At 47.8% G+C, this 23,996-nt stretch overlaps 1 protein-coding gene across 3 annotated transcripts in view; it reads left to right on the forward strand.

The window, feature by feature from the left end:
• Positions 1-8,291: 8,291 nt before the first annotated feature.
• SOCS7 (suppressor of cytokine signaling 7) overlaps positions 8,292-23,996 on the forward strand; it is a 55,611-nt gene continuing 39,906 nt past the window's right edge. Inside the window, exons 1-4 of one of the 3 annotated variants that reach the window (XM_003931484.4) lie at positions 8,292-9,463; positions 18,613-18,677; positions 23,060-23,164; positions 23,616-23,717. In XM_003931484.4, coding sequence (XP_003931533.3) covers positions 8,490-9,463; positions 18,613-18,677; positions 23,060-23,164; positions 23,616-23,717 — 1,246 coding nt within the window. In that variant the 5' untranslated portion in view covers positions 8,292-8,489. The remainder of the gene's footprint in view (positions 9,464-18,612; positions 18,678-23,059; positions 23,165-23,615; positions 23,718-23,996) is intronic. The other 2 variants (XM_074388659.1, XM_074388660.1) reach the window with 2 other exon arrangements.

The raw sequence follows: 23,996 nt of genomic DNA on the forward strand, positions 1-23,996 counted from the left end.
TCTAACGTCAGCAGCTGGCTTCTGGACGTAGGTATGAGGGCCCTGCCCCCTCCTCTCTCAGTGTGGCCCCCTATCTCAAACCTCTTAATCCTGGCACCCCACTCTTTCCTCCGCTCCTGTCCAGTATCCAGGCTCCCTCCCTCCCCCACCCACATCTGCTCCAGAGAGGGATGGAGGGAAGGGGGGAGGAAGGCACCAGTTGTGCTCGCTCTCCCTCTCTCCCTCCCTCTGTCTGCCCTTTGCTCCATTAGGAGAGATGGGCAAATCCAGGATGGGGCGCCATAGCAACCGCGGATGAGCTTGTGCCCCTGTCTCCACCCTCTGCTCCACTCAGGCTCCTGGCAGCAAAGGGCCAAGCTGCATCTCCTGGCAGTCTGCTCTGGCTGCCTGCACCCCCTGACCCCATGCTGCTGAGCTGGGATTTGAGAATGGGGATGGCGAGGGTAGGAAAGACAGCCTGATAGTATCATAAGCAGTCTTTGTACACACTGAGGCAGCTTATAAAGTGTTTTTCATGTGCCTTATCTGAATGAATCTTCCCCAAAGCCATGTACAGTGAATGTTCTTATCCCCATTTCACAGATGCAGACACTGAGACTCACCCAAGATCACATTGGAGACTCACACCAGAGCTCTGACTTCCCTACACCACCCACCCAAACCACCACCATCACCGTCACTCAGCCTCAGGGACAATAAACAAGCCTACTTGCAGAGGGTGAAGGGACTTCCTTAGCACCACAGTGTTTGTGACAGAGCCAGAGCTTCCACCCAGGTGTCTGTCCCCCCAACCCAGGCCTCTTTCTGCACCACAAAACTGACAAACACAGTGGCAATGGTGGCAGGGCAGGGTGTGGGAAGAGAGGTGGGCAAAGAGAAGACAGTGAACACAGTTTTGCCTCCACTCCTTCCACCCCTTCCGCCTTCATTTTGTCATCCTAAGTTCTATCTTCTCCTTTATTATTTATTTATTTATTTATTTTAAGATAGAATCTTTGTCCACCCAGGCTGGAGTGCAGTGGCACGATCTCAGCTTACTGCAACCTCTACCTCCTGGGTTCAAGTGATACTCCTGCCTCAGTTTTCTGAGTAGCTGGGCTACAGATGCCTGTCACCATGCCTGTTTCTCTTTTTTTGAATTTTTTTAGTAGAGATGAGGTCTCACCATATTGGCCAGACTGGTCTCGAACTCCTGACAAGTGATCTGCCTCAGCCTCCCAAAGTGCTAGGATTACAGGCGTGAGCCACCACACCTAGCCCCTTCTTTTGTTCTTCATGAAAACCGTGGCTACTCTTGTTCTTTCCCATTTTTTTACCCCTCACCTCCTTCCCGCTAGGCATAGTAACTTGGGGGCCCGGAGTCAGTGCTGTCTGAGCCAGCCTCCTTGGATCTGGAAGGGCATGGATTCTTGGGGAAGCCACAGAACAAAGCTCCTGCCTGCCTACCCATCACTTTCCATCGATGATGGGCTTCCTGCTTCTCCAGGCAATCTGGCCCCGCAGGTGCATGCTGTCTTTTGGTTTCTTCCCTTTGAACCCCCTCCAAACTCCCAATGTCTGAATCTTTGATGTCCAAGATCATTGAGTGTATGTAGGCAGGCATGGGTGGTGGTTGCTAAAAATGTTCCTTGCTTTCCAGTTGACCTCTGCAAATAACAATTTTTTTTTCTTTTTTTTTTAGACAGAGTCTTGCTCTGTTGCCCAGGCTGGAGTGCAATGGCACAATCTCAGCTCACTGCAACCTCTGTTTCCTGGGTTCAAGTGATTCTCCTGCCTCAGCCTCTCAAGTAGCTGGGAGTACAGGCATACACCACCATGCCTGGCTAATTTTATATTTTTGGTAGAGATGGTGTTTCACCGTGTTGGCTAGGCTGGTCTTGAACTCCTGACCTCAGGTGATCTGCCTGCCTCGACTTCCCAAAATGCTGAGATTACAGGTGTAAGCCACTGTGCCTAACCTTCCAAAGAATAATTCTGCTGTGCATCTAAAGTGGGAGTGCCCTGTGGGGAGAGTGGGGATAGAGGACAAGCCCCCAGGGGAATCTCTATGATGGCAAAACCAGCAGGGCCCACAGCCCAGACTGTTCTTTTTTTGAGACAGTGTCTCACCCTGTTGCCCATGCAGGAGTGCAATGGCGTGATCTTGGGTCACTGCAGCCGCCACCTCCCGGGTTCAAGCGATTCTCCTGCCTCAGCCTCCCCAGTAGCTGGGATAACAGGCGCCCACTATGCCTGACTAATTTTTGTAGTTTTAGTAGACAGGGTTTGCACAATATTGGCCAGGCTGGTTTCAAACTCCTGACCTCAGGTGATCGGCCCACCTTGGCCTCCCGAAGTGCTGGGATTACAGGTGTGAGCTACCATGCCTGCCCCCACCTTTTAAAAAACAAATTAGAAAACTAAAATGCTAGGCCGGGCGCGGTGGCTCAAGCCTGTAATCCCAGCACTTTGGGAGGCCGAGGCGGGTGGATCACGAGGTCGAGAGATTGAGACCAACCTGGTCAACATGGTGAAACTCCGTCTCTACTAAAAATACAAAAAATTAGCTGGGCATGGTGGTGCGTGCCTATAATCCCAGCTACTCAGGAGGCTGAGGCAGGAGAATTGCCTGAACCCAGGAGGCGGAGGTTGCGGTGAGCCGAGATCGCGCCATTATTGCACTCCAGCCTGGGTAACAAGAGCGAAACTCCGTCTCAAAAAAAAAAAAAAAGAAAACTAAAATGCTGAAAGGAAAGTGACATTCACGAGGCCACCCAGCCAGTTAGTGGTACTGCTGGGAGCAGAAATCTGTATTGCACATCCATAGCTCTTTCTTTGGCCTTTCTGTGAGTGACTTATTCCATTTTTTGGTATTTATTACTGGTTACTGTTAGTTGAGGGTCAATAAAACATACTGGATGAAGACAGTAGTAACTTACCATGGAAAGCTTCTTGGGAAAAAATGTATTGAGCTATTATCATGAAAACCTTCTTGGGAAAAAAATGTATTAATTATCATTTGTATAGCACTGTAGAATAGATCATTTATCTTTACATGTAAGTTTTCTTTTCTTTTCTTTTTTTTTAGATGGAGTTTCACTCTTGTTGCCCTGGCTGGAGTGCAATGGCACAATCTCAGCTCACCGCAACCTCTGCCTCCCAGTTTCGAGCGATTCTTCTGCCTCAGCCTTCTGAGTAGCTGGGATTACAGGCATGTACCACCATGCCTGGCTAATTTTGTATTTTTAGTAGAGATGAGGTTTCTCCATGTTGGTCAGACTGGTCTCAAACTCCTGACCTCAGGTGATCTGCCTGCCTTGGCCTCCCAAAGTGCTGGGATTACAGGCGTGAGCCACCAGCCTGGCCTACATGTAAGTTTTCATTTAATTCCCTGGAACAGCCATGTCAAGGGGGGATTATTAGTGACCCATTTTTACAAATGAAACACAGGTTCAGAGATGTTTAATTATTTGCATTTGCTCATATATTCAGAAAGTGGCATGATTAAGATTAACTAGACCAACCACAAAGTCCAGAGGGGCAGGGATTGTGTCTGTCTCTTTTATCACTGCATCCCCAAACCTAGCCCATTGTTGAATGACTAAATTACCTGAGAACTTCTTTTTTTTTTTAATTTTTTAATTTTTATTTATTTATTTATTTTTTTTTTGAGATGGAGTTTCGCTCTTGTTACCCAGGCTGGAGTGCAATGGCACGATCTTGGCTCACTGCAACCTCTGCCTCCTGGGTTCAGGCAATTCTCCTGCCTCAGCCTCCTGAGTAGCTGAGATTACAGGCACGCACCACCACGCCCAGATAATTTTTTGTATTTTTTTTTGAGACGGAGTTTCGCTCTTGTTGCCCAGGCTGGAGTGCAATGGCGCGATCTCGGCTCACCGCAACCTCCGCCTCCTGGGTTCAGGCAATTCTCCTGCCTCAGCCTCCTGAGTAGCTGGGATGACAGGCACGCGCCACCATGCCCAGCTAATTTTTTGTATTTTTAGTAGAGACGGGGTTTCACCATGTTGACCAGGATGGTCTCGATCTCTCGACCTCGTGATCCACCCGCCTCGGCCTCCCAAAGTGCTGGGATTACAGGCTTGAGCCACCGCGCCCGGCTAATTTTTTGTATTTTTAGTAGAGACGGGGTTTCACCGTGTTGACCAGGATGGTCTCGATCTCCTGACCTCGTGATCCACCCGCCTCAGCCTCCCAAAGTGCTGGGATTACAGGCTTGAGCCACCGCGCCCGGCTCTGAGAACTTCTTTAGATTCTAATACATATATTTGGTAGAGATGGGGTTTTGCCTTGTTGCCCAGGCTGGTCTCAAACTCCTGGGCTCTAGTGATCCATCCGCTTCAACCTCCCAAAGTGTTGGGATTACAGGCATGAGCCACTGTGCCCAGCTTATTTTCTATTTTTACTTTTTGAGACCGGATCTCACTCTTGTCACCCAGGCAGGGGTGCAGTGGCATGAACACAGCTTACTCCACCTCCACCTCCTGGGCTCAAGTGATTCTCCTGCCTCAGCCTCCCAAGTAGCTAGGATTACAAGTACATACCACCATGCCCACCTAATTTTTTGTAGAGATGAGGTATCACAACATCCTCACAACATTGGGTCTCTTTGTTGCCCAACCTGGTCACAAACTCCCAGGCTCAAGTGATCTGCCTACCTTGGCCTCCCAAAGTGCTGAGATTACAGGCTTGAGCCACCATACTCGGCCAAGAACCACTTTCATAGTACTCAGTGAAAGAGGTATATTTATACATAAAATCAGCTCAATAAACAAAAATTCGGCAGGGCACAGTGGCTCACGCCTGTAATCCCAGCACTTTGGAAGGCTGAGGCAGGTGGAGCACAAGGTCAGGAGTTTGAGAACAGCATGGCCAACATGATGAAACCTCGTCTCTACTAAAAACACAAAAATTGGGCTGGGCACTGTGGCTCAAGCCTGTAATCCCAGCACTTTGGGAGGCTGAGGTGGGTGGATCACGAGGTCAAGAGATCGAGACCATCCTGGTCAACATGGTGAAACCCCGTCTCTACTAAAAATACAAAAAAATTAGCTGGGCATGGTGGCGCACGCCTGTAATCCCAGCTACTCAGGAGGCTGAGGCAGGAGAATTGCCTGAACCCAGGAGGCGGAGGTTGCGGTGAGCCGAGATCCCACCATTGCACTCCAGCCTGGGTAACAAGAGCAAAACTCTCTCAAAAAACAAAAACAAAACAAAACAACAAAAACCCCCAAAACATTAGCTGGGCCTGGTGGCACGCCTGAAATCCCAGCTACTCAGGAGGCTGAGGCAGGAGAATTGCTTGAACCCAGGAGGCAGAGTGACCCAAGATCACACCATTGCACTCCAGCTTGGGTGACAAGAATGAAACTCCATCTCCAAACAAACAAACTCAATGCAAATTCAAGTCATACAAAGGCAAAGATACACCTTCTTTGCTTGGAATTTAACTTTCAATGTTTTTTCCAGGATCTGGGCTACAGCCCTGGACAATTACAGAAATGGGAAAAGTCTGCTCTATGGCTTGCCCTGCCTTAGAGCTCCTGTGTGTTCCCCGGTACCTCTGTGCACTCTGTGCAAGTAGAGATGCTCCAGCTACTGACAGTCTGCCTCTCCTGGAGCCAGGAAAGAAGCTGAACAGCAGAGGGCGTCGAAGAGCCATGAACCTTGCCTGCACTCAGCTTATAATGGGCTCTGAGGCCAGAGAATTTCTGAGAGAAAGCTAGGGATCTTGGGTAGTCTTCTTAGGCCTCAGGTGCTGTGATTCTATAGCAATTTCTCTTCTATCATTCATTCATTCATTCATTCATTCATTCATTCATTCACTCACAGGGTCTTGCTCTGTCACCCAGGCTGGAGTGCAGTGGTGTGATCACAGCTCACTGCAGTCTCTACCTCCCGGGCTTAAGCAATCCTCCTGCCTCAGCCTCCTGAGTAGCTGGGACCACAACGGGGCACATCACTGTGCCCAGCTAATTTTAAATTTTTTTGTAGAGACAGGATGTTGCTGTGTTGCCCAGGCTGGCCTTAAACTCCTGGCCTTAAGTGATCCAAGACCTGCCCGCTCAATCACTCTTGTTTTCTTCAGAAACCTGAGTGACACCTGAGAGGCAGCCAGGGGAAGAGAATGAACTATCTGAAGTCAGAGCTAGTTTTGAATTTCACTGCATCCTTTCGAACTGAGTGACTTTAGCTAAACAGCTCACCGAGCTTCAGTTTGTCTCTTTACGTGTGAGGAAAGATAATGAATTCTGTTGTGCAGATTTTGTCTCAGGAGCCTCTTACAGGGATTAAGGTTGAACAACAATTCCAGGCACTGTCCTTGGCACCGGAGTGTCCACAAGGGGCAAAAAGTGAACACAGCTTCCAGCCCCATAGAATTTATAGTTAGATAGGGAAGACAGCTTTTAATCAACTGACCCCACAGACAGAGTGCAAGTTACACCTGTGCAAGGAAATGCAACAAAGGAGTGGTCTCAGAGCCTGGGGAAGAGGAAGTGTCCAGGCAAGGAGATTTCCCTAAGGAAGTGAGGCTCGAATTCAATCTGAAGGATGAATAGGAGTTTACTAAGCAAAAGGAGAAAAGTCTTGCAAGAAAAGGAAGAAGCTTATGCAATGCCCATACGTGTGGGAGCCCGCCGCAAGGCTGATGGGAATGCAGGGAACAGAGAACAAGGTGGAGTGAGGTGGGGGAATGTGGCTGGAGAGGTAGGGGTTGGATCACGAAGGGGCCAGATCACACATTAGCCTTAGAACAATGGGAAACCATGAACAATTATAATCGCAAGTTATGAACACATTTCCATTCTGAAAAGGTTTCTCTGGTTGCAGGACTCAACACTTCGCCGTCTTTCCCTCAGTGCATCCTCAGGTACTGAAGTCACTGAGTTCTGCAGCTGATCCTTCCTCTTTTTCCCTTGCATTGCTCAATATCTCCTATGGGGACTATTTCAATGGACTCCTGTTTTCTCTGGCTCCAGTCTCACCTCCTCCACACAAAAAGCTAGCTTCACAACATGCCTGAAAGTAAGCAAAGTTGCAATCGTTATCCCTATATAACAGATAAGAAGGCCAGGCGAGGTGGTGCACGCCTGTAATCCCAACACTTTGGGAGGCCGAGGCAGGTGGATCACCTGAAGCCAGGAGTTAGAGACCAGCCTGGCCAAGATGGTGAAACCCCATCGCTACTAAAAATACAAAATCTAGCAGAGTGTGGTAGTACATGCCTGTAGTCCCAGCTACTTGAGAGGCTGAGGCAGGAGAATCACTTGGGCCTGGGAGGTGGAAGTTGCAGTGAGCCAAGATCGTGCCACTGCCCTCCAGCCTGGGCAACAGAGTGAGACTCTGTCTCAAAAAAAAAATTACAAAAAATTAGCTGGGTGAGGCAGGAGAATTGTTTGAACCCAGGAGGCAGAGGCTGCAGTGAGCGGTTGCTCTCCAGGCTCGGGAACAGAGCAAGACTCCATCTCAACAACAAAAACTTAATGTGTTGTCTGCAGCTGTTACATTATGAATAATATAAAAATCGAGTAAATATTCTTCCAGTATTTGGAACTGTTTTCTGACTCAGCAAAGAAGTCGCTCCCATCATTGACGATCCAGTTTTGTCTTTTTCACTTCTATCAACCAACATTTATGTTACAATTACACTCCTTGGTCAACTGCAACCACAGTTTGGCTACCCGTATAAGAGTTTGGCAAAAATCAATGAAAGCATTCTGTGAGAGTTACATGGAATTTGCCAATTGACTATTAGCTTTACTAAATCGTAAAGGAGCTACATAAGCTACATCCTTTATGTCAGCAAAACTTAACGATAAATTTATGTACCTATCTATGTGCATACATTCCCTTTCTCCCCTCAGAGAGCTGGTTGTTCCACATTTATCAGTACAGCCCTGGGTCTAGAACAGGAGTCATGTAGTGATTACACACTCACTGAGTAGCAGGAGGGAGATACAGATTAACCATCAAATGACTCAGCCAAGGTCACACATTGCAAGCGGCACAGGTTCGGAGAACCACAGGTGCTTCCAAGGCCAGCGGCTCTCTCATAGGACCAGACCACGGTTTCCAAGGCCTCTCCATTCTACAGAATGGGATAGCCTGGGCCTGGACGCCCAGGAAGTGAAACAGAAACGGCCGGGAAAGGATACCAACGCCAGCCGACAGGCAGCTCACGGCCAATAGCGGCCGGGACGCGCGCGACGTCACTCGCCGTTGACGCCAGCGCGAGCACGCCCTGGGGAAGGAGGCGTGGCTAAGCCCTTCCGGAAGTGACGTGTATTGGGGGCGGTGCTCGACTCTGGCAGAGCGCGGCCTGGGCTAGCGCAGGGTTCCGCGCGCCCCCCGCCCCACTGTATGAGGCAGAGGCCGCGGCGGCCGTTAGTGCTGTCGCTCCGGGGGCCGCGGCGGGCGGGGCTCCGGCGGGGCCCGGCCTAGTCCCCACCCCAGCCCGGCTCGCGGCCGCCCGCCCTCCCTCCCTCTCCCCAATGCAGGGGGCCGAGCTCCGGGAAGGCGAGGCGGCGGCGGCGGCCGCTTCGTACCGCGTCCTGAGCCGCCTCCTCGGCTATGGAGAGGCGGCCCCCGAGCCAGGCCCGCCGCCGCCGCCCCCGGGCCATGGCCTCCCGCCGCCACCCTTCCTCGCGCGGCCCGGCCCGCGCGGCTCCCGGCCGCCGCAGCTGATGGTGTTCCGCAACGTGGGTCGGCCGCCGGAGGAGGAGGACGTGGAGGCGGCCCCGGAGCCGGGACCCTCGGAACTACTGTGTCCCCGGCACCGCTGTGCCCTGGACCCCAAGGCCCTGCCGCCGGGCTTGGCGCTCGAGCGGACCTGGGGCCCGGCGGCTGGACTAGAGGCGCAGTTGGCGGCTCTGGGGCTCGGGCAGCCGGCAGGGCCCGGGGTCAAGACGGTCGGTGGGGGTTGCTGCCCGTGCCCGTGCCCCCCTCAGCCGCCCCCTCCGCAGCCCCAGCCGCCTGCTGCCGCCCCGCAGGCCGGGGAGGATCCCACGGAAACGAGCGACGCGCTGCTGGTCCTGGAGGGCTTGGAATCGGAGGCCGAGAGCCTGGAGACTAACAGCTGCTCGGAAGAGGAGCTCAGCAGTCCGGGTCGCGGAGGAGGAGGAGGGGGCGGCCGGCTTCTGCTGCAACCCCCAGGCCCTGAATTACCTCTGGTGCCCTTCCCGCTGCAGGACTTGGTCCCCCTGGGGCGCCTGAGTAGAGGGGAGCAGCAGCAGCAGCAACCTCCCCCGCCCCCGCCTCCTCCCGGCCCCCTCCGGCCTCTGGCGGGCCCTTCTCGGAAGGGCTCCTTCAAAATCCGCCTCAGTCGCCTCTTCCGCACCAAAAGCTGCAACGGTGGCTCTGGCGGTGGGGATGGGACCGGCAAGAGGCCTTCTGGAGAGCTGGCTGCTTCAGCTGCAAGTCTGACAGACATGGGAGGTTCTGCGGGCCGGGAGCTGGACGCGGGGAGGTGAGAACGGCCGAGGGCTGGCGACAAACTTCCTTTTCTTGTTTGGTTTCCCTTTTTGTCTAATGCCGACGCGATCTTGACAGTTCTTAAGATAGAGTCTTCAGGAGGAGGCACTTGGGGCCAAAGGCGGTAACATCTCACATTAGGTCACAGCTAATTGTGGAAACAGCTTTCACTCTTACAGAGTGCACACTCCATGACACTTCTCAGCTGGTCTGCATCTCTCTTGTTGGAAGATGGTTTCAGACCATCTCCCATCCCCACCCTAGCATGGCTTTTTAAGTTTTTCCAAGGCAGCCGTCTGCCATATCCCTGGGAGGGAGATTGCTGGAAATGTTTGGCCTTAGGGGCAAAAAGCTGATGTTGCATCTTGACCACCTTGTTTATTCTGTGTACCAGCACGGCACCCCCCTTTCACACTCATGCAAGCAAATGACAGGAGGTTCTTCAAATGCAGTTGTAGGCCATCAATCAATTGGACATCTCTGTTCAAAGTTTTAATGTTTTCCTGGTTATTCCCTTAGATAAACTTGACATATCAAACTTGTGTGCTGATCACTGTCTCCGAGAACTGAAAATAGCAGGCCGGGCACAGTGGCTCACACCGTTAATCCCAGACCTTTGGGAGGCTGAGGAGGGCGGATCGCCTGAGCTCAAGAGTTTGAGACCAGCCTGGGCAACATGTGAAACTCCATAGCTACAAAAAAACAAAGAATTCGTCGGGAGTGATCCTAGCTACTCTAGAGGCTGAGGCAGGAGGATCGTTTGAGCTTAGGAGGCAGAGGTTGCAGTGAATAATGATCATGCCACTGCGCTCCAGCTTACATGACAGAGTGAGAGCCTGTCTCAAGAAAATAGCTTTGCGCTCTCTCATGGCCATTTGAGAATTCTAAATACCAGTGAGGTATAGACATTGGTACATGAGCTCTGGGCCAATTTATGAAAATTTCAGACTCAGGCATTGAGTTTTTTCCTGCATTTCTGAAGGGTGGACTGATCTTTGATATCCAGTCTTAGATCTGTAGCATTGGTTACAAAGCTGTCAACTTTGGTGTCAGTGAAATGAGTCTTCCCTTGTGGTAACTTCCACTGTGGTTTGTACTTCTCTGAGCAGCTTCTCAGAAAGAATTGATTTTGTTGTGGTTTACATGATGGATTCTTGAGACATACTGGCAGCCATAAGCCAAAGCTAAAGAACAGGTATAAATTGATAACCTTACTGTGAACTAGGAGCTTTTTGGGGAGCTTTTTGAAAAGCCTGAGTGAATATTTTGAAAGCTCCCCAGGTGATCCTGAATTGGGAACCACTCATTGTGTACTTCTGTTTTCAAGGGAACTTGGGTACTCCAAGAGGAAAATGTTGGGTGGATTTGGCTTTCTTGCCCTTACTGAACAGCTGTGCCATGGGCTCATCTTAGGGATCAGGCTAAATCCAAACTTTATTAAAAAAATCAGTGGGTTGCCCCTTTAGGTAGACCAGCGTTTCTGCCTTTGCCTCCCAGCGAATTCATGCTGGGAGTTCAGATCTTGAAAAGTGTGTGGCTGCTGAAACAGCTTTTTTGTGGTAGGCTCTGTATTCAATGCTCCACTTACCAGCACAGATGAAATTTTCATCAGATGCAGGGAAGGGCGGGATTAAAGCTATGGGTGATGACATAGGATAGATAGCTACTTTTCTTGTGGTTTGTCTTGTCTTTGTTACATATTGACCAGGAGTTCCTCTGTGATTCCAGAGACACGAAATACGAAATACGAGGTGTGGCATGAAATTAGCTGCTATGTCTAATAGATTAGGAAGAGGAAAAGGCATATAACATTATACGGTTTTTTGCCTTTGGAAGCAGAATTTAATGGTCATTGGCTGCTCTGTCACCAACCCTCACACTAAGCACAATACAGATTTCTGCCGCAGAGCAAATTGGGCTGTAGCTTTGCAAAGAAGCTTAGTTCAGGGCACTGGAGAATTACATTTTTTGGTCCAAGGGCTTTTTTGGATGAATTGGAGAAGAGCTAGGTATTTGTGTATAAACGTTTGGTTGACTGCTGTTTGGAGGCAGCATGCTGTATAGAGAATGTGAAAGTCTAGATTCCATGTAAACTCCAACATCAGCTGTGAGATGGATGCCAAATTTGTCATCTTCATGCTTCCCTTTTTCCCCCATCTGTAAAATGGGTGAGTGTTGACTATCTTATCCTTTTAAGAATAGATCGTCAATAAGAGAAATCTAGATGGAATATTTTGTGCTTTTTAGAAGATAAGTAATAAGACTGAGCCGGTAAGTTTTTTTAATGCTTAGGATTTGGTGCTGCTTGTGAGCTTTTCCACAGCTTACTATGTGCCAGTCTTGCTGGCAGCCTCGCAGCTGTGAGAAACTTGGTGAGTCTGGCCAGGGTAGTTGTGATTTCTGTGGATCTGCACCTCCTAAGTCCGAGATAGTGGGAGGATGAGTTTGGATTTTTAGCTTGTTCTTTTGTTTTGATTGGTGGGAGCTAGAAGTGGTGAGAAATTTCAGTCTTTTGCCAAAGGGTATATGCCTTAGTCCTCATTGTTGATTGGAGTTAATTATGGGCGTCTTTGCTATATAATTTGGGGCTTTTACAGTAACCTCTGGGCATAATTCCCTTTGTTGTTCTCTATAGCTATCTTCCTATAATCATTTTTACAATTCTCACATTTTAGCTCTGAGCAAAACTTCCTTTTGCTTTTGAGTCTGGTTAGTGGATCTACCTGTGGATATATTGTCTTAAATGTATTATGAGTTAGCTTAGAGAACTCTTTTTGGTTTGTTTTTGTTTTTTGTTTTGAGGTGGAGTCTTGCTCTGTTGCCCAGGCTGGAGTGCAGTTGTGCGATCTTGGCTTACTACAACCTCCACCTCCTGGGTTCAAGTGATTCTCCTGCATCATCCTCCCCAGTACCTGGGATTACAGGGGCACACCAACATGCCCGGCTAATTTTTTTTATTTTTAGTAGAGCTGGGGTTTCGCTATGTCAGCCAGGCTGATCTTGAACTCCTGACCTCAGGTGATCCACCTACCTTGGCCTCCCAGGGTGCTGGGATTACAGGTTGAGCACTGTGCCTAGCTGAGAACTCTTTTTATAAGTGAGGTAAGAAATGGGCCCACCAGTTGGGTGTGGTAATGTGCTCCTGTAGTCCCAACTACTTGGAAGGCAGAGGCAGGAGGATTACTTGAGCCCAGGAGTTCAAGGACACAGTGAGCTATGATTGTGCCACTGCACTCCAGCCTGGGTGACAGAGTGAGACTCCCATCTCTCTCTCTCTGTTTTTTTTTGGAGACAGAATCTCGCTCTGTTGCCCATGCTGGGGTGCTTTGGTGTGATCCTGGCTCACTGCAGCCTTCGCCTCTCGGGTTCAAGCAAGTCTCCTGCCTCAGCCTCCCAAGTAGCTGGGACTACAGGCGAATGCCGCCATGCCTGGCTAATTTTTTGTATTTTAGTAGAAACAGGATTTCACTGTGTTCCCATGCTGGTCTTGAACTCCTGAGCTCAGACAGTCCGCCTGTCTCGGCCTCCCAAAGTGCTGGGATTACAGGCGTGAGCACCACGCCCGACTGACTCCATCTCTTTGAAAGAAAGAAAGAAATGGGCCCGGCAACTAATCAGGTTTCTGTTCTCGGGAACTGGGCTAGGGCTTATAACACACATATGTTGGAATTCAGAGAGCTGGGCTTGATGCCTGTGGTCCTCAGTGTAATCTAGCATTGCTATTTCAGGAAAACCAGTGGAGTTCCCATGTCTGTTTCTCATATGTTGAGCTGATTGTCTTCCTTTGGATTTGGTGAGAGATCTAATTTGATCTGACCATTTTGAATCATCACGTAATACACACTTGGTTGGAAATAGGTACCTTGTTCACTTTTCAAGATTTGTTTTTTTCAAGTTAACAGATGAGGCTGTTACTGGCCGTCTTCATGGTAGTGAGGTAGAGAAATGGAGGATAGTTCTGTAGTGGTTTCCTCTGTGTTTATTTGGGGGGAAAAAGATGGAATTCTGGAAAGAGAGGCAGGCTGCCTTGGCATCCATTTGAAGCCCTGCTGTTGTGGACAGACCTGGCAGACATGAGAAACCTTTTTCACTGTTTCCTTGGGTCTTCAGGTCTAAAGGGGTCTTTTTTTTTTTTTTTTTTTTTTTTTTTGAGACGGACTTTTGCTCTTGTTACCCAGGCTGGAGTGCAATGGCACGATCTCGGCTCACTACAACCTCCGCCTCCTGGGTTCAGGCAATTCTCCTGCCTCAGCCTCCTGAGTAGCTGGGATTACAGGCACGTGCCACCATGCCCAGCTAATTTTTTTGTATTTTTAGTAGAGACAGGGTTTCACTATGTTGACCAGGATGGTCTCGATCTCTTGACCTCACGATCCACCCGCCTCGGCCTCCCAAAGTGCTGGGATTACAGGCGTGAGCCACCGCGCCCGGCCTAAAGGGGTCTTTTTAAGTAATAGCATGACATGCTGAGAGCAAAATGATTTTGTGGTGGGATGAGGAAGTTCTGATTTTATGTTCGGGTTTTGGGTCTGTACACTATTGATCTTTTTAACTATTTTTTCCATGAAGTAGTTGTAGTTGACAGCTCTCTTTTAGAATGAGCTCCTGGGCTTTGAAAAATCTCTGTTCGTTTGAGTCCTGTGCCGCTTTTCCTACTCCTTAACATTCTCTCTGCCGACATCATCTAAGGTTTAGACCTTGGACCATGCCTCTTGGCTTTTCCCTGGAAGTTCCCTCTATAGGTTCTTTAGATGGTTTATGATGGAGTTTTGGATCTGACCTTGCTGCACAGATGTCTGTGTATTGGAACTAAAAATGAACACATGGTTTTTGTGCCTGTAGCACATGAACAGACACTGGCTTATGACGTGTTGGAAATGGCACAGGCTGGCTGACTTGGCACTGTGTGCTTTAGCAGGGGCAGAGGTACATTAGAGCTGTAAAACCTAGTATTTGGACATCCTAGTTAGGAAGTTACTTTAGAAAAGGACATGTGTAAGTCTTAGGGCATCAGTAGAGGGGATTTTTGGGCAAGATACAGAGGTTGTTATTATTTCATTGTTTATGTTTTAGGTTTCAAGGAACTTGAAAACTGGCCAATGGTTACATCTATGTGTTGTCGTTCTTGTGTAGTCTAATGCTTTTAACTCCTTTTATCCCGTAAATCTGTTGCAGTACAGTTAATAATTTGCAGGGTAGAAATGGACAGAGGCATTCTGTCTCTTTGTTACCTACAGTATAGGCAGGAAGTTAGCTGACACAAAGGACTGCCAGCCTCAAAGACCTTTGCCTAAGGCCTTCTGCCCTGTCCTTTTCTGTCACCTGAAGCACAGTGCACCAAATGCTTTTCCATCCTAACCTACTCCTCAAGTCTTTGTTGCTGCTAAGATACAAGTGGCCTACTGGCAAAGTTACAGGGGTGTAACTTTGCACCCTAATGCTTGTTGAGGTGATCTGGGGAAGAATAACATGGGAATGTAGTATAGAGGGGTTAGTTTTGTTTGTTTGTTTGTTTGTTTGTTTTGAGACAGAGTCTTGTATTGCCAGGCGCCAGGCTGGAGTGCAGTGATGCCATCTTGGCTCACTGCAAGCTCCGCCTCCTGGGTTCAAGCAATTCTCCTGCCTCAGCCTCCTGAGTAGCTGGGACTACAGGTGCATGCCACCACGCCCAGCTAATTTTTGTATTTTTTAGTAGTGATGGGGTTTCACCATGTTGGCCAGAATGCTCTTGACCTCGTGATCCACCCGCCTTGCCCTCCCAAAGTGCTGGGATTACAGGCGTGAGCCACCATGCTCGACCAGAGGGGTTAGCTTGAAATGTTATTATTATTCATATTGCTCTCCAAAATATAGTGTGTCTGCTTAAAATGGCCTTTTATCATTCTAAATGGTTCATGCTTACAAAAGGGGATATATAAAGTGTATGTCTTTGAATAATAATAAAATATAAACATAGGTACCCATCACTAAGCTTAACAAATAGAATGTTATCAGTACCTTTGAAGAGTGTTGCTTCCTAATTACATCTTTTTTTTTTTTTTTTTTTTTTTTTTTTTTGAGGAGGAGTTTCGCTCTTGTTACCCAGGCTGGAGTGCAGTGGCGCGATCTCGGCTCACCGCAACCTCCGCCTCCTGGGTTCAGGCAATTCTCCTGCCTCAGCCTCCTGAGTAGCTGGGATTACAGGCACGCACCACCATGCCCAGCTAATTTTTTGTATTTTTAGTAGAGATGGGGTTTCGCCACATTGACCAGGATGGTCTCGATCTCTTGACCTCGCGATCCACCCGCCTCGGCCTCCCAAAGTGCTGGGATTACAGGCTTGAGCCACCGCGCCCGGCCCCTAATTACATCTTACCTCTACCCCAGGTGACCACCATCCTCAATTCTATGTTAATCAGTACCTTACTTTTTTTTTTTTTTTTTTTTTTTAATAGTTATCTAGATTGGTTTTTTCATGAATGACTGCCATTTGAATGCTGTCAGGATCCTTGAGACATATACTGCTTTGGGTTTTTAGTTAGGCTTGTCTCCCCAAAGAAAGAAAGAAGCATGCATATTTATTAGTAGCCTTTTAGCCTCCTAGACTTTAGACCATTTACCTTTCCAAGCAGCCATGAGGCCCCCTTATTTGCCAGGAAAAACCATTCTGGCGCTCTCGAACAGCTCTGCCTGGATTCAGATGTTTTTCTTTTTCTAGATCCTAGAAACTATGATTTTTCTTCTTCAAAATGCTGGGGGTGGGGGAGAAGATGAGCTGAAGTGAGAAGGCCTCCGCAAGATGTGTGCATTTGGGTCCTGCCGTTCTTCAGTGCTTGGCACTGAAGAGACTCGTCCCCAGCATGGGCAGATGGCAGAGTAATGCAGCTTCCTTTGAAAAGAGGCAAACGGCCAAATGGCTGAGGTGTGAACCTTTTGAAAGGCCAGTGCTTTAGGTTTCTACTTGCTGGTTTTAATGTTGTACCCACAAGTTATCAAATAAAAATCAGCTTGGAAGCTCTTCAGCAGTGTTAAAGTTCATGTCCAGTGGAACTCACATTGCGTTCCAGTCCTCTGGATTGTTGGAACTAAGCTGCAATCATGAGCCACTTTTATGAGCAGAGAAACTGTGTGTGGCCGGATCTTATTTTTATATAGCCACCTCTCCTGTGGGTGCTGTGGGTGGAGTATTCATAGTAATCGTGATCATCAGACCCCTCAAGTATGGAGGCTGCCAAGGGAGTGTAAAGCTAGGTCAGGAGAAACAAGGACCAGGATTTCAGCTCTTTCTGAAAAAGATTTTCATGGCATGATTTTAGAATTTTGTTTGAAGTGAATTCTGAGAAGCTCAGACATCAGTGTTAAAGCGTAAATGCATAAACATCTTCTGAAGTCAAATAATTTAAAATAGAATTTTATTTTGGATTTTCTTTGCTTTTGCCCCTCTCTGTTGGTGCAGTTTATAGTTCAAAAGAGTTTTCTATTTAGGCCTTTGGGTAAGAGTATTTTTGGAAGGTGAGCCAGCTACAATGCTAGGAGTCAGACATTCAATTCTGGGGGAGGATTTCCTTTAAGTCTGTTATATTGTTTTTATTTGCTTATTTTTATATGTATATTTTTGAGACAGGGTCTCACTCTCACCCAGGCTGGAGCGGCTCAATCATGGCTCACTGCACCCTTGACCTTCCTGGTCTCAGATGATCTTCCCACCTCACACGCCTGAGTAACTGGGACTATAGGCATGTGCCACCATGCCCAGCTAATTTTTGTATTTTTCTGTAGAGATGAGGTTTTACCATATTGCCCAGGCTGGTCACAAACTCCTGGGCTCAAGCAATCTGCCCATCTCCACCTCCCAAAGTGTTGGGATTACAGGTGTGAGCCATTGCACCAGGCCTGAGGTATAATTTGTATGCTACAAAATGTATCTTTTAAGTGTCCAGCTCTGTTAATTTTGACAAATTTATATATAGTCATCATAACCTCTACCATAATCAGCATATAGCCTTTTTTTTTTTTGAGATGGAGTCTCACTGTCACCCAGGCTGGAGTACAGTAGCATGATCTTGGTTCACTGCAGCCTCCGCCTCCCTGGCTCAAGCAATCTCCTGCCTCGGCCTCCTGAGTATCTGGGATTACAGGCATGCACCAACACGCCCAGCTAATTTTTGTATTTTTAGTATAGTCAGGGTTTCACCATGTTGGCCAGGCTGGTCTTGAACTCCTGACCTTCTGATCTGCCCACCTCCGTCTCCCAAAGTGCTGGGATTACAGATGTGAGCCACCACACCTGGCTAGCATATAGCATATTTCTATCACCTTGACAAGTTTAGTCATTCTTAGGTGAGCTTTTTTGAGTTTAACACACTTCTGGCCAGAATATCTTCGTTGGAGTCTTTGAGTTTCTTTCATTTCTTGCTGAAAAGCCACTTGAAAATATGGTACGAAGTGATCTTTGGTGTGGTGTGTGAACCAAAAGATCTAGGTTTTCAGACTGGTTCCCTGGGGCAGCATCAAGAAGTCATGGGGAGAGCTGTGTGACTGGCAGCTCAGAGAGAGGAATGGGCCCTCTTCTTGGGTGCTAGGCAGAGTCCCCAATCTGAGGAGTCCCACTTAGTAGCTGGTGACTTTGACCCATGCCTTGGGGCAATTGTGCAGAAATCAAAGGTCTTCAAGGTTGAAGATTGCATGTGCATCCTGCAGTGCTATTCTCAGGTCAGAATATGTTTCCTGGTTCACTTTGGGACAACCTATCCTACAGCCAAGCCCAGAGGGAAAATTTGCTCTGAGCTGGTGCCTGTTCAGGTCAAGTGCCTTTTTCTTGGCTCCCAGATGAAAATTAGCTCTGCATCCCACTTCCTTCCTCTTGAAATGGACTTGCTAATTACCACTCAAGGTGTTTTACTCTTCAATGTACTGGATATGGTGAGCTCCAAAGGGATTTCTCATTGCTTTGTAGGCTGGTGAATTCTGTAGCCAAATCTATTTAAGGAATTGCCTTAATTATTTCATTCTCCCCTTTTATTTTATTCTTTATTGCAAGAGTGTTGCTGACAGCGACTAGGATTTGCTTTATTTTTCAGTGCATCTGGAACTGTGTTACGGTGACTTAAATGGATATGTGTTCATTTCTCTCCTTTATTCTCTCTGTGCTTTCTCACTCCCTAGGAAACCCAGGTTGACAAGAACTCAAAGTGCCTTTTCTCCGGTCTCCTTCAGCCCCCTGTTCACAGGTAAGGGTAATAAGCTTTCTCTCTTCTGACATCTGAAACTAGGAGTGTTCTGAGACCTGTTGGGAAACATTTGCAGATGCATCACAGGAAGCTGTAGGCGTGTCTGGAGTTATTTCCTTCATTCCTTTCCCAGTGGGTTTGGAGTGAGGCTATTTTTATGGTATGGAATGTGTTCTTGACTTGGGATGCTTTATAGTTGGAGGTAAAGTCTGCTTGTTGGTAATTGGGTGGCTCTAGCAGTTATGCAGTGCTTAGTTCAGGGTCATCACATATAAATTAAAACTAGGAATTGCAAATTTATGGGCTCACAGCACATAAAAGACTCCCTAGAAGTCATACAATTTCTGTCCCTGCTTCGAAGGGAGTTCATGGATTATCTCATAAAAATGATCCATGATTATCTGGTCTATTTTTAAAGACTTTGGGCAAAAGGGATACATGAGCTCTTGTCTTTTTAGGGGCTTGCAGTTCTTGCAGCTGTTAGAGTTCTTTATTGTATCTAATTTAAGTCTGCCCTCTTGCAGCAGGGAAAACAGTTGCTAAAGTAGGAAGTCTGTAGAATATCCTTTGGATGATAGGTAACTGCCTTCTCCTTTTGTAGGGGACTTTTTCAGAGAGGGAGATCTTCTGTTATGTCAGGCACATGTAAAGCTCCTGCATGAATAAGCTGTAGAAAAGTCTCAGAAACTGAGTACTTCTCATTGGTTGTGACTGAGAGGCCTTTAAAAAAATTCCAATCTCGAACTCCTTTGGATATCATGTCCCTCAAAAAGGTGATTGGAAGACTTAGGATTTGGGAATGGATGCTTCCAGGAAGACGTTAAGCAGGCCAGTGAGACCTGCAACTGGATAGACTGCTCTGAACTGTCAGAACAAGTGAATTGATACCTGTATAGACATCTACTGTAGTGGAGAAGGAGATCTCTGTTTTTACCCAAGCCCAGAATTAAAAAATCTTATCTTGTGATAGCGTGTTATTCTAGTTAATAGTTGTTTCCTCCTTAAAGTAAGGAGCATGGCTGGGCATGGTGGGTCATACCTGTAATCGCAGCACTTTAGGAGGTTGAAGTGAGTGGATCATCTGAGGTCAAGAGTTTCAGACCAGTTTGGCCAATGAGGTGTGAAACTCTGCTTCTACAAAAAATACAGAAAATTAGCTGGGTGTGGGGGCACACACGTATAGTCCCAGCTACTCGGAGGCTGAGGCAGGAGAATCACTTGAACCTGAGAGGCTGAGGTTGCAGTGAGCAGAGATTTTGCCACTGCACTCCAGCCTGGGAGACAGAGTGAGACTCTGTCTCAAAAAAATAAAAAAATAAAAAAGGAACACCACCGACATTTGTCGTTTGAGGTTCAGGTAAGCCTTAGCCCTTTTGAATGACGTTCTTTATGTTAAGGGCTCTAACAACAGTCTAGACCAGGCGTCCCCAAACTACAGCCCGAGGGCCGCGTGCGGTACCCCGCCGCACTTCAGGAAGGGGCACCTCTTTCTTTGGTGGTCAGTGAGAGGAGCACAGTATGTGGCGGCCCTCCAGCGGTCTGAGGGACAGTGAACTGGCCCCCTGTGTAAAAAGTTTGGGGATGCCAAACTTTTCCTGATAGACTAGACTGCTCTGGTCTATCAGGAAACACGCTTGTCTGGCCCCATTGCATTGCTCTGGGCAGCCAGGCTCTCAGTTACCAAGCTGTGTGGTAAGTCTGGTTCCAGCTTTCTGGAACTTCCACTGATGACTTTTGTTTGTTTATTTTTGACACAGGGTCTCACTTTGTCTCTCAGGCTGAAGTGCAATGGTATAGTCTCAGCTTACTGGATCCTCGACCTCCTGGGACCAAATGATCCTCCTACCTCAGTCTCTAGAATAGCTGGGACTACAGGCATGCACCACCACACCCAACTAATTTTTTTTATTTTTGTAGAGATAGGATCTCACTGTGTTGCCCAGGCTGGTCTTGGAACTCCTGAGCGCAAGTGATTCGCTTACCTTGGTCTCCCAAATCGTTGGAATTATAGGCGTAAGCCATGGTACCTGGTCTCACTAATGACTTTTAGAAGAGCTTTTCTGTTTGTCTTAATTAGCATTCAAGACCTTTGAAAAAAAAAAACAAAACTGTGTTGGCCGGGGCGATGGCTCACGCCTGTAATCCCAGCACTTTAGGAAGCTGAGGTGGGCAGATGACCTGAGGTTGAGAGTTCAAGAGCAGCCTGAGCAACATGGAGAAACCCCATCTCTACTAAAAATGCAAAAAATTAGCCGGGCGCGGTGGCTCAAGCCTGTAATCCCAGCACTTTGGGAGGCTGAGGCGGGTGGATCACGAGGTCGAGAGATCGAGACCATCCTGGTCAACATGGTGAAACCCCGTCTCTACTAAAGTTACAAAAAATTAGCTGGGCATGGTGGCACGTGCCTGTAATCCCAGCTACTCAGGAGGCTGAGGCAGGAGAATTGCCTGAGCCCAGGAGGCGGAGGTTGCGGTGAGCCGAGATTGCGCCATTGCACTCCAGCCTGGGTAACAAGAGCGAAACTCCGTCTCAAAAAAAAAAAAAAAAAAAAAAAAAAAAAAAAAAAGCAAAAAATTGGCTGGGCACGGTGGCTCAAGCCTGTAATCCCAGCACTTTGGGAGGCCGAGGCGGGTGGATCACGAGGTCGAGAGATCGAGACCATCCTGGTCAACATGGTGAAACCCCGTCTCTACTAAAAAGACAAAAAATTAGCTGGGCATGGTGGCACGTGCCTGTAATCCCAGCTACTCAGGAGGCTGAGGCAGGAGAATTGCCTGAACCCAGGAGGCGGAGGTTGCGGTGAGCCGAGATCGCGCCATTGCACTCCATCCTGGGTAACAAGAGCGAAACTCCGTCTCAAAAAAAAAAAAAATGCAAAAAATTAGCTGGGTGTGGTGGCACATGCTTGTAATCCCAGCTACTCAGGAGGCTGAGGTAGGAGAATCGCTTCAGCCCTGGACACGGAGGTTGCGGTGAGCCATTGCACTACAGCCTGCGCAACAAGAGCGAAACTCAGTCTCAAAAAAAAAACAAAACCACTGTGTATTTAGGTTCTGAAAATCCAGTTTCTGTTCTTTTGGTAGATATTGGTCACCTAATTTTCTTAACGGGGGAAACGTTAAAAGACTAACTGAGGGGCTCATTCAGCCCTGAATAAGAAAAAGGTGTTGGAGGCAACACCCTAAGGGCTAAATTAGAGAAATCCTAAGTTCTGATCTGTGGATCAGGCCTGCCAAATCCTGGCTATCCGCTTATGTTAATATTAATAAAATACGCTTCATCCTCTCGTGACTCAAGTGAAAAAGAAATAGAGGGAGTTGGGTGGCAAGGAGTACTGTGTATGGCAGGGATCAGAACTGCATGACATGCTGGGAAGAAGAGAAGTCATGCGCCTCCTCCCACCAAGTTCCTTTGGAGAAGCTGCCTCTTAGATTACCTGACTTTTGTCTGACTGTGAAAGTAGTTAATTTTTAGTACTATAAATTGTACTTTCAGCCTTTGTAGCCTCAGCTATTAAGAACAGATATCTTATTCAGGTAGATTCTCTTATGCGGGAATAGTCTGGAAAAATCAAAATATGGACTGCCCTCTAGGAAGACATTAGGACTAACACTGGGAACTTTATCTGAATTCAGCTTACCGTGCAGTTCTTAGGTTTTCTGGGCCTTGCTTTCCATATCTGTTTGGGCAAATAACAAGCCACTTGCCTTGTTTCCTAAGGCAGGAATTGACACATAATTCTCAAAAAATAAATGATGTGGGTTCCATTGGATAAGGAAGACCCCTTGTTCAAGGTTAGATTGTAAGTCAGTGTTAGAACCAGAATTAAATGTGTTTTCTATTGTTCCTTGGTTTTGTCCTAAAGAATCCTTGACCCTTAACAGGGCGAAGGAATGATAGAATTTTTTTTTTTTTTTTTTTTTTTGAGACGGAGTTTTGCTCTTGTCACCCAGGCTGGAGTGCAATGGCGCGATCTCGGCTCACCGCAACCTCCGCCTCCTGGGTTCAGGCAATTCTCTTGCCTCAGCCTCCTGAGTACCTGGGATTACAGGCACGCGCCACCATGCCCAGCTAATTTTTTGTATTTTTAGTAGAGACGGGGTTTCACCATGTTGACCAGGTTGGTCTCGATCTCTCGAACTCGTGATCCACCCGCCTCGGCCTCCCAAAGTGCTGGGATTACAGGCTTGAGCCACCGCGCCCGGCCGAATGATAGAATTTAAAAATTGACTTCCTGATGTTCAGGATGATTTTAGCTCTGGGGGCGTTAGGAAAGCAGAAGACCCCCAGCCTCGCCTGCTTGCCCTTTGTTTCCCTTTGCTTTCTGTGTCAGCTTTGGGCAAGGTGCTTCTGTAACTTGCTTGCTCCATGAATCCCTCAGGTGAAACTGTGTCGCTTGTGGATGTGGACATTTCTCAGCGGGGCCTGACCTCTCCACACCCTCCAACTCCCCCTCCTCCTCCAAGAAGAAGCCTCAGCCTTCTAGGTATAGTTTCTTCCCCTCTTCACCTTCTTGCCTAGTGGGAGGGTGAGCTCCGGGGACTTGTTCTTTGCTGGGAGCCGACCACCCTTCTGGGTTTCTGATGATGACTCAATTATTTCCTAGCTCTTTCTCAGCACCCTGTCATCTCCCTAAGGAATTAAATGAGTCTCGCCTGCATGCTGTAATACTTACTGTGCATATATTAATTAGATTTACATTTATCTTGCCTTGAACCTGCTACTATTGGGCTGCATTAGAAATATCCCTACAACCCTGCTTTCCACAAGCAAACCAGAGTAAGATGGTTGTTGCCGTCTATGCAAAAAGACTGGGTGAAGGTTGGGCCATCTTGCCCCAGAGGGCAGCCTGATAGTCCTTCTCCCTCTCCTCTGCCTTCACCGTGCTCATTCTGTGCTCACATTTCTGAACCTCTTGCTTTTGTTCTCTTTTCTAGATGATATCAGTGGGACGCTGCCTACATCTGTCCTTGTGGCTCCGATGGGGTCTTCCTTGCAGTCTTTCCCCCTACCTCCGCCTCCTCCACCCCATGCCCCAGGTTAGCTTAGTTTAGAGGCAAGACTTGTAAGAGTTGGGAGTACAAAGTATACTTTGTACCATAGAAGGATGGGAGAAATCTATTTATGGAAATAATAGCTTAGTAGAAAGTTTAAATCTCTTCCCCTTGGCTGGACCAGACTCCTTGGAAATGAGGCCAAGAACTGGTTTTCCTAACCCGTTTTCTTTATGGAGGTCAATCTGATTTTTGTTAGGGGTAAAAGACTACTGAATTTTTCATCTCTTTGCTGCTGAGACTGTTTTGCAATCCTTGAGTAGA

This window comes from Saimiri boliviensis, chromosome 17, assembly GCF_048565385.1.
Source record: "Saimiri boliviensis isolate mSaiBol1 chromosome 17, mSaiBol1.pri, whole genome shotgun sequence".
Lineage (NCBI taxonomy): Eukaryota > Metazoa > Chordata > Mammalia > Primates > Cebidae > Saimiri > Saimiri boliviensis.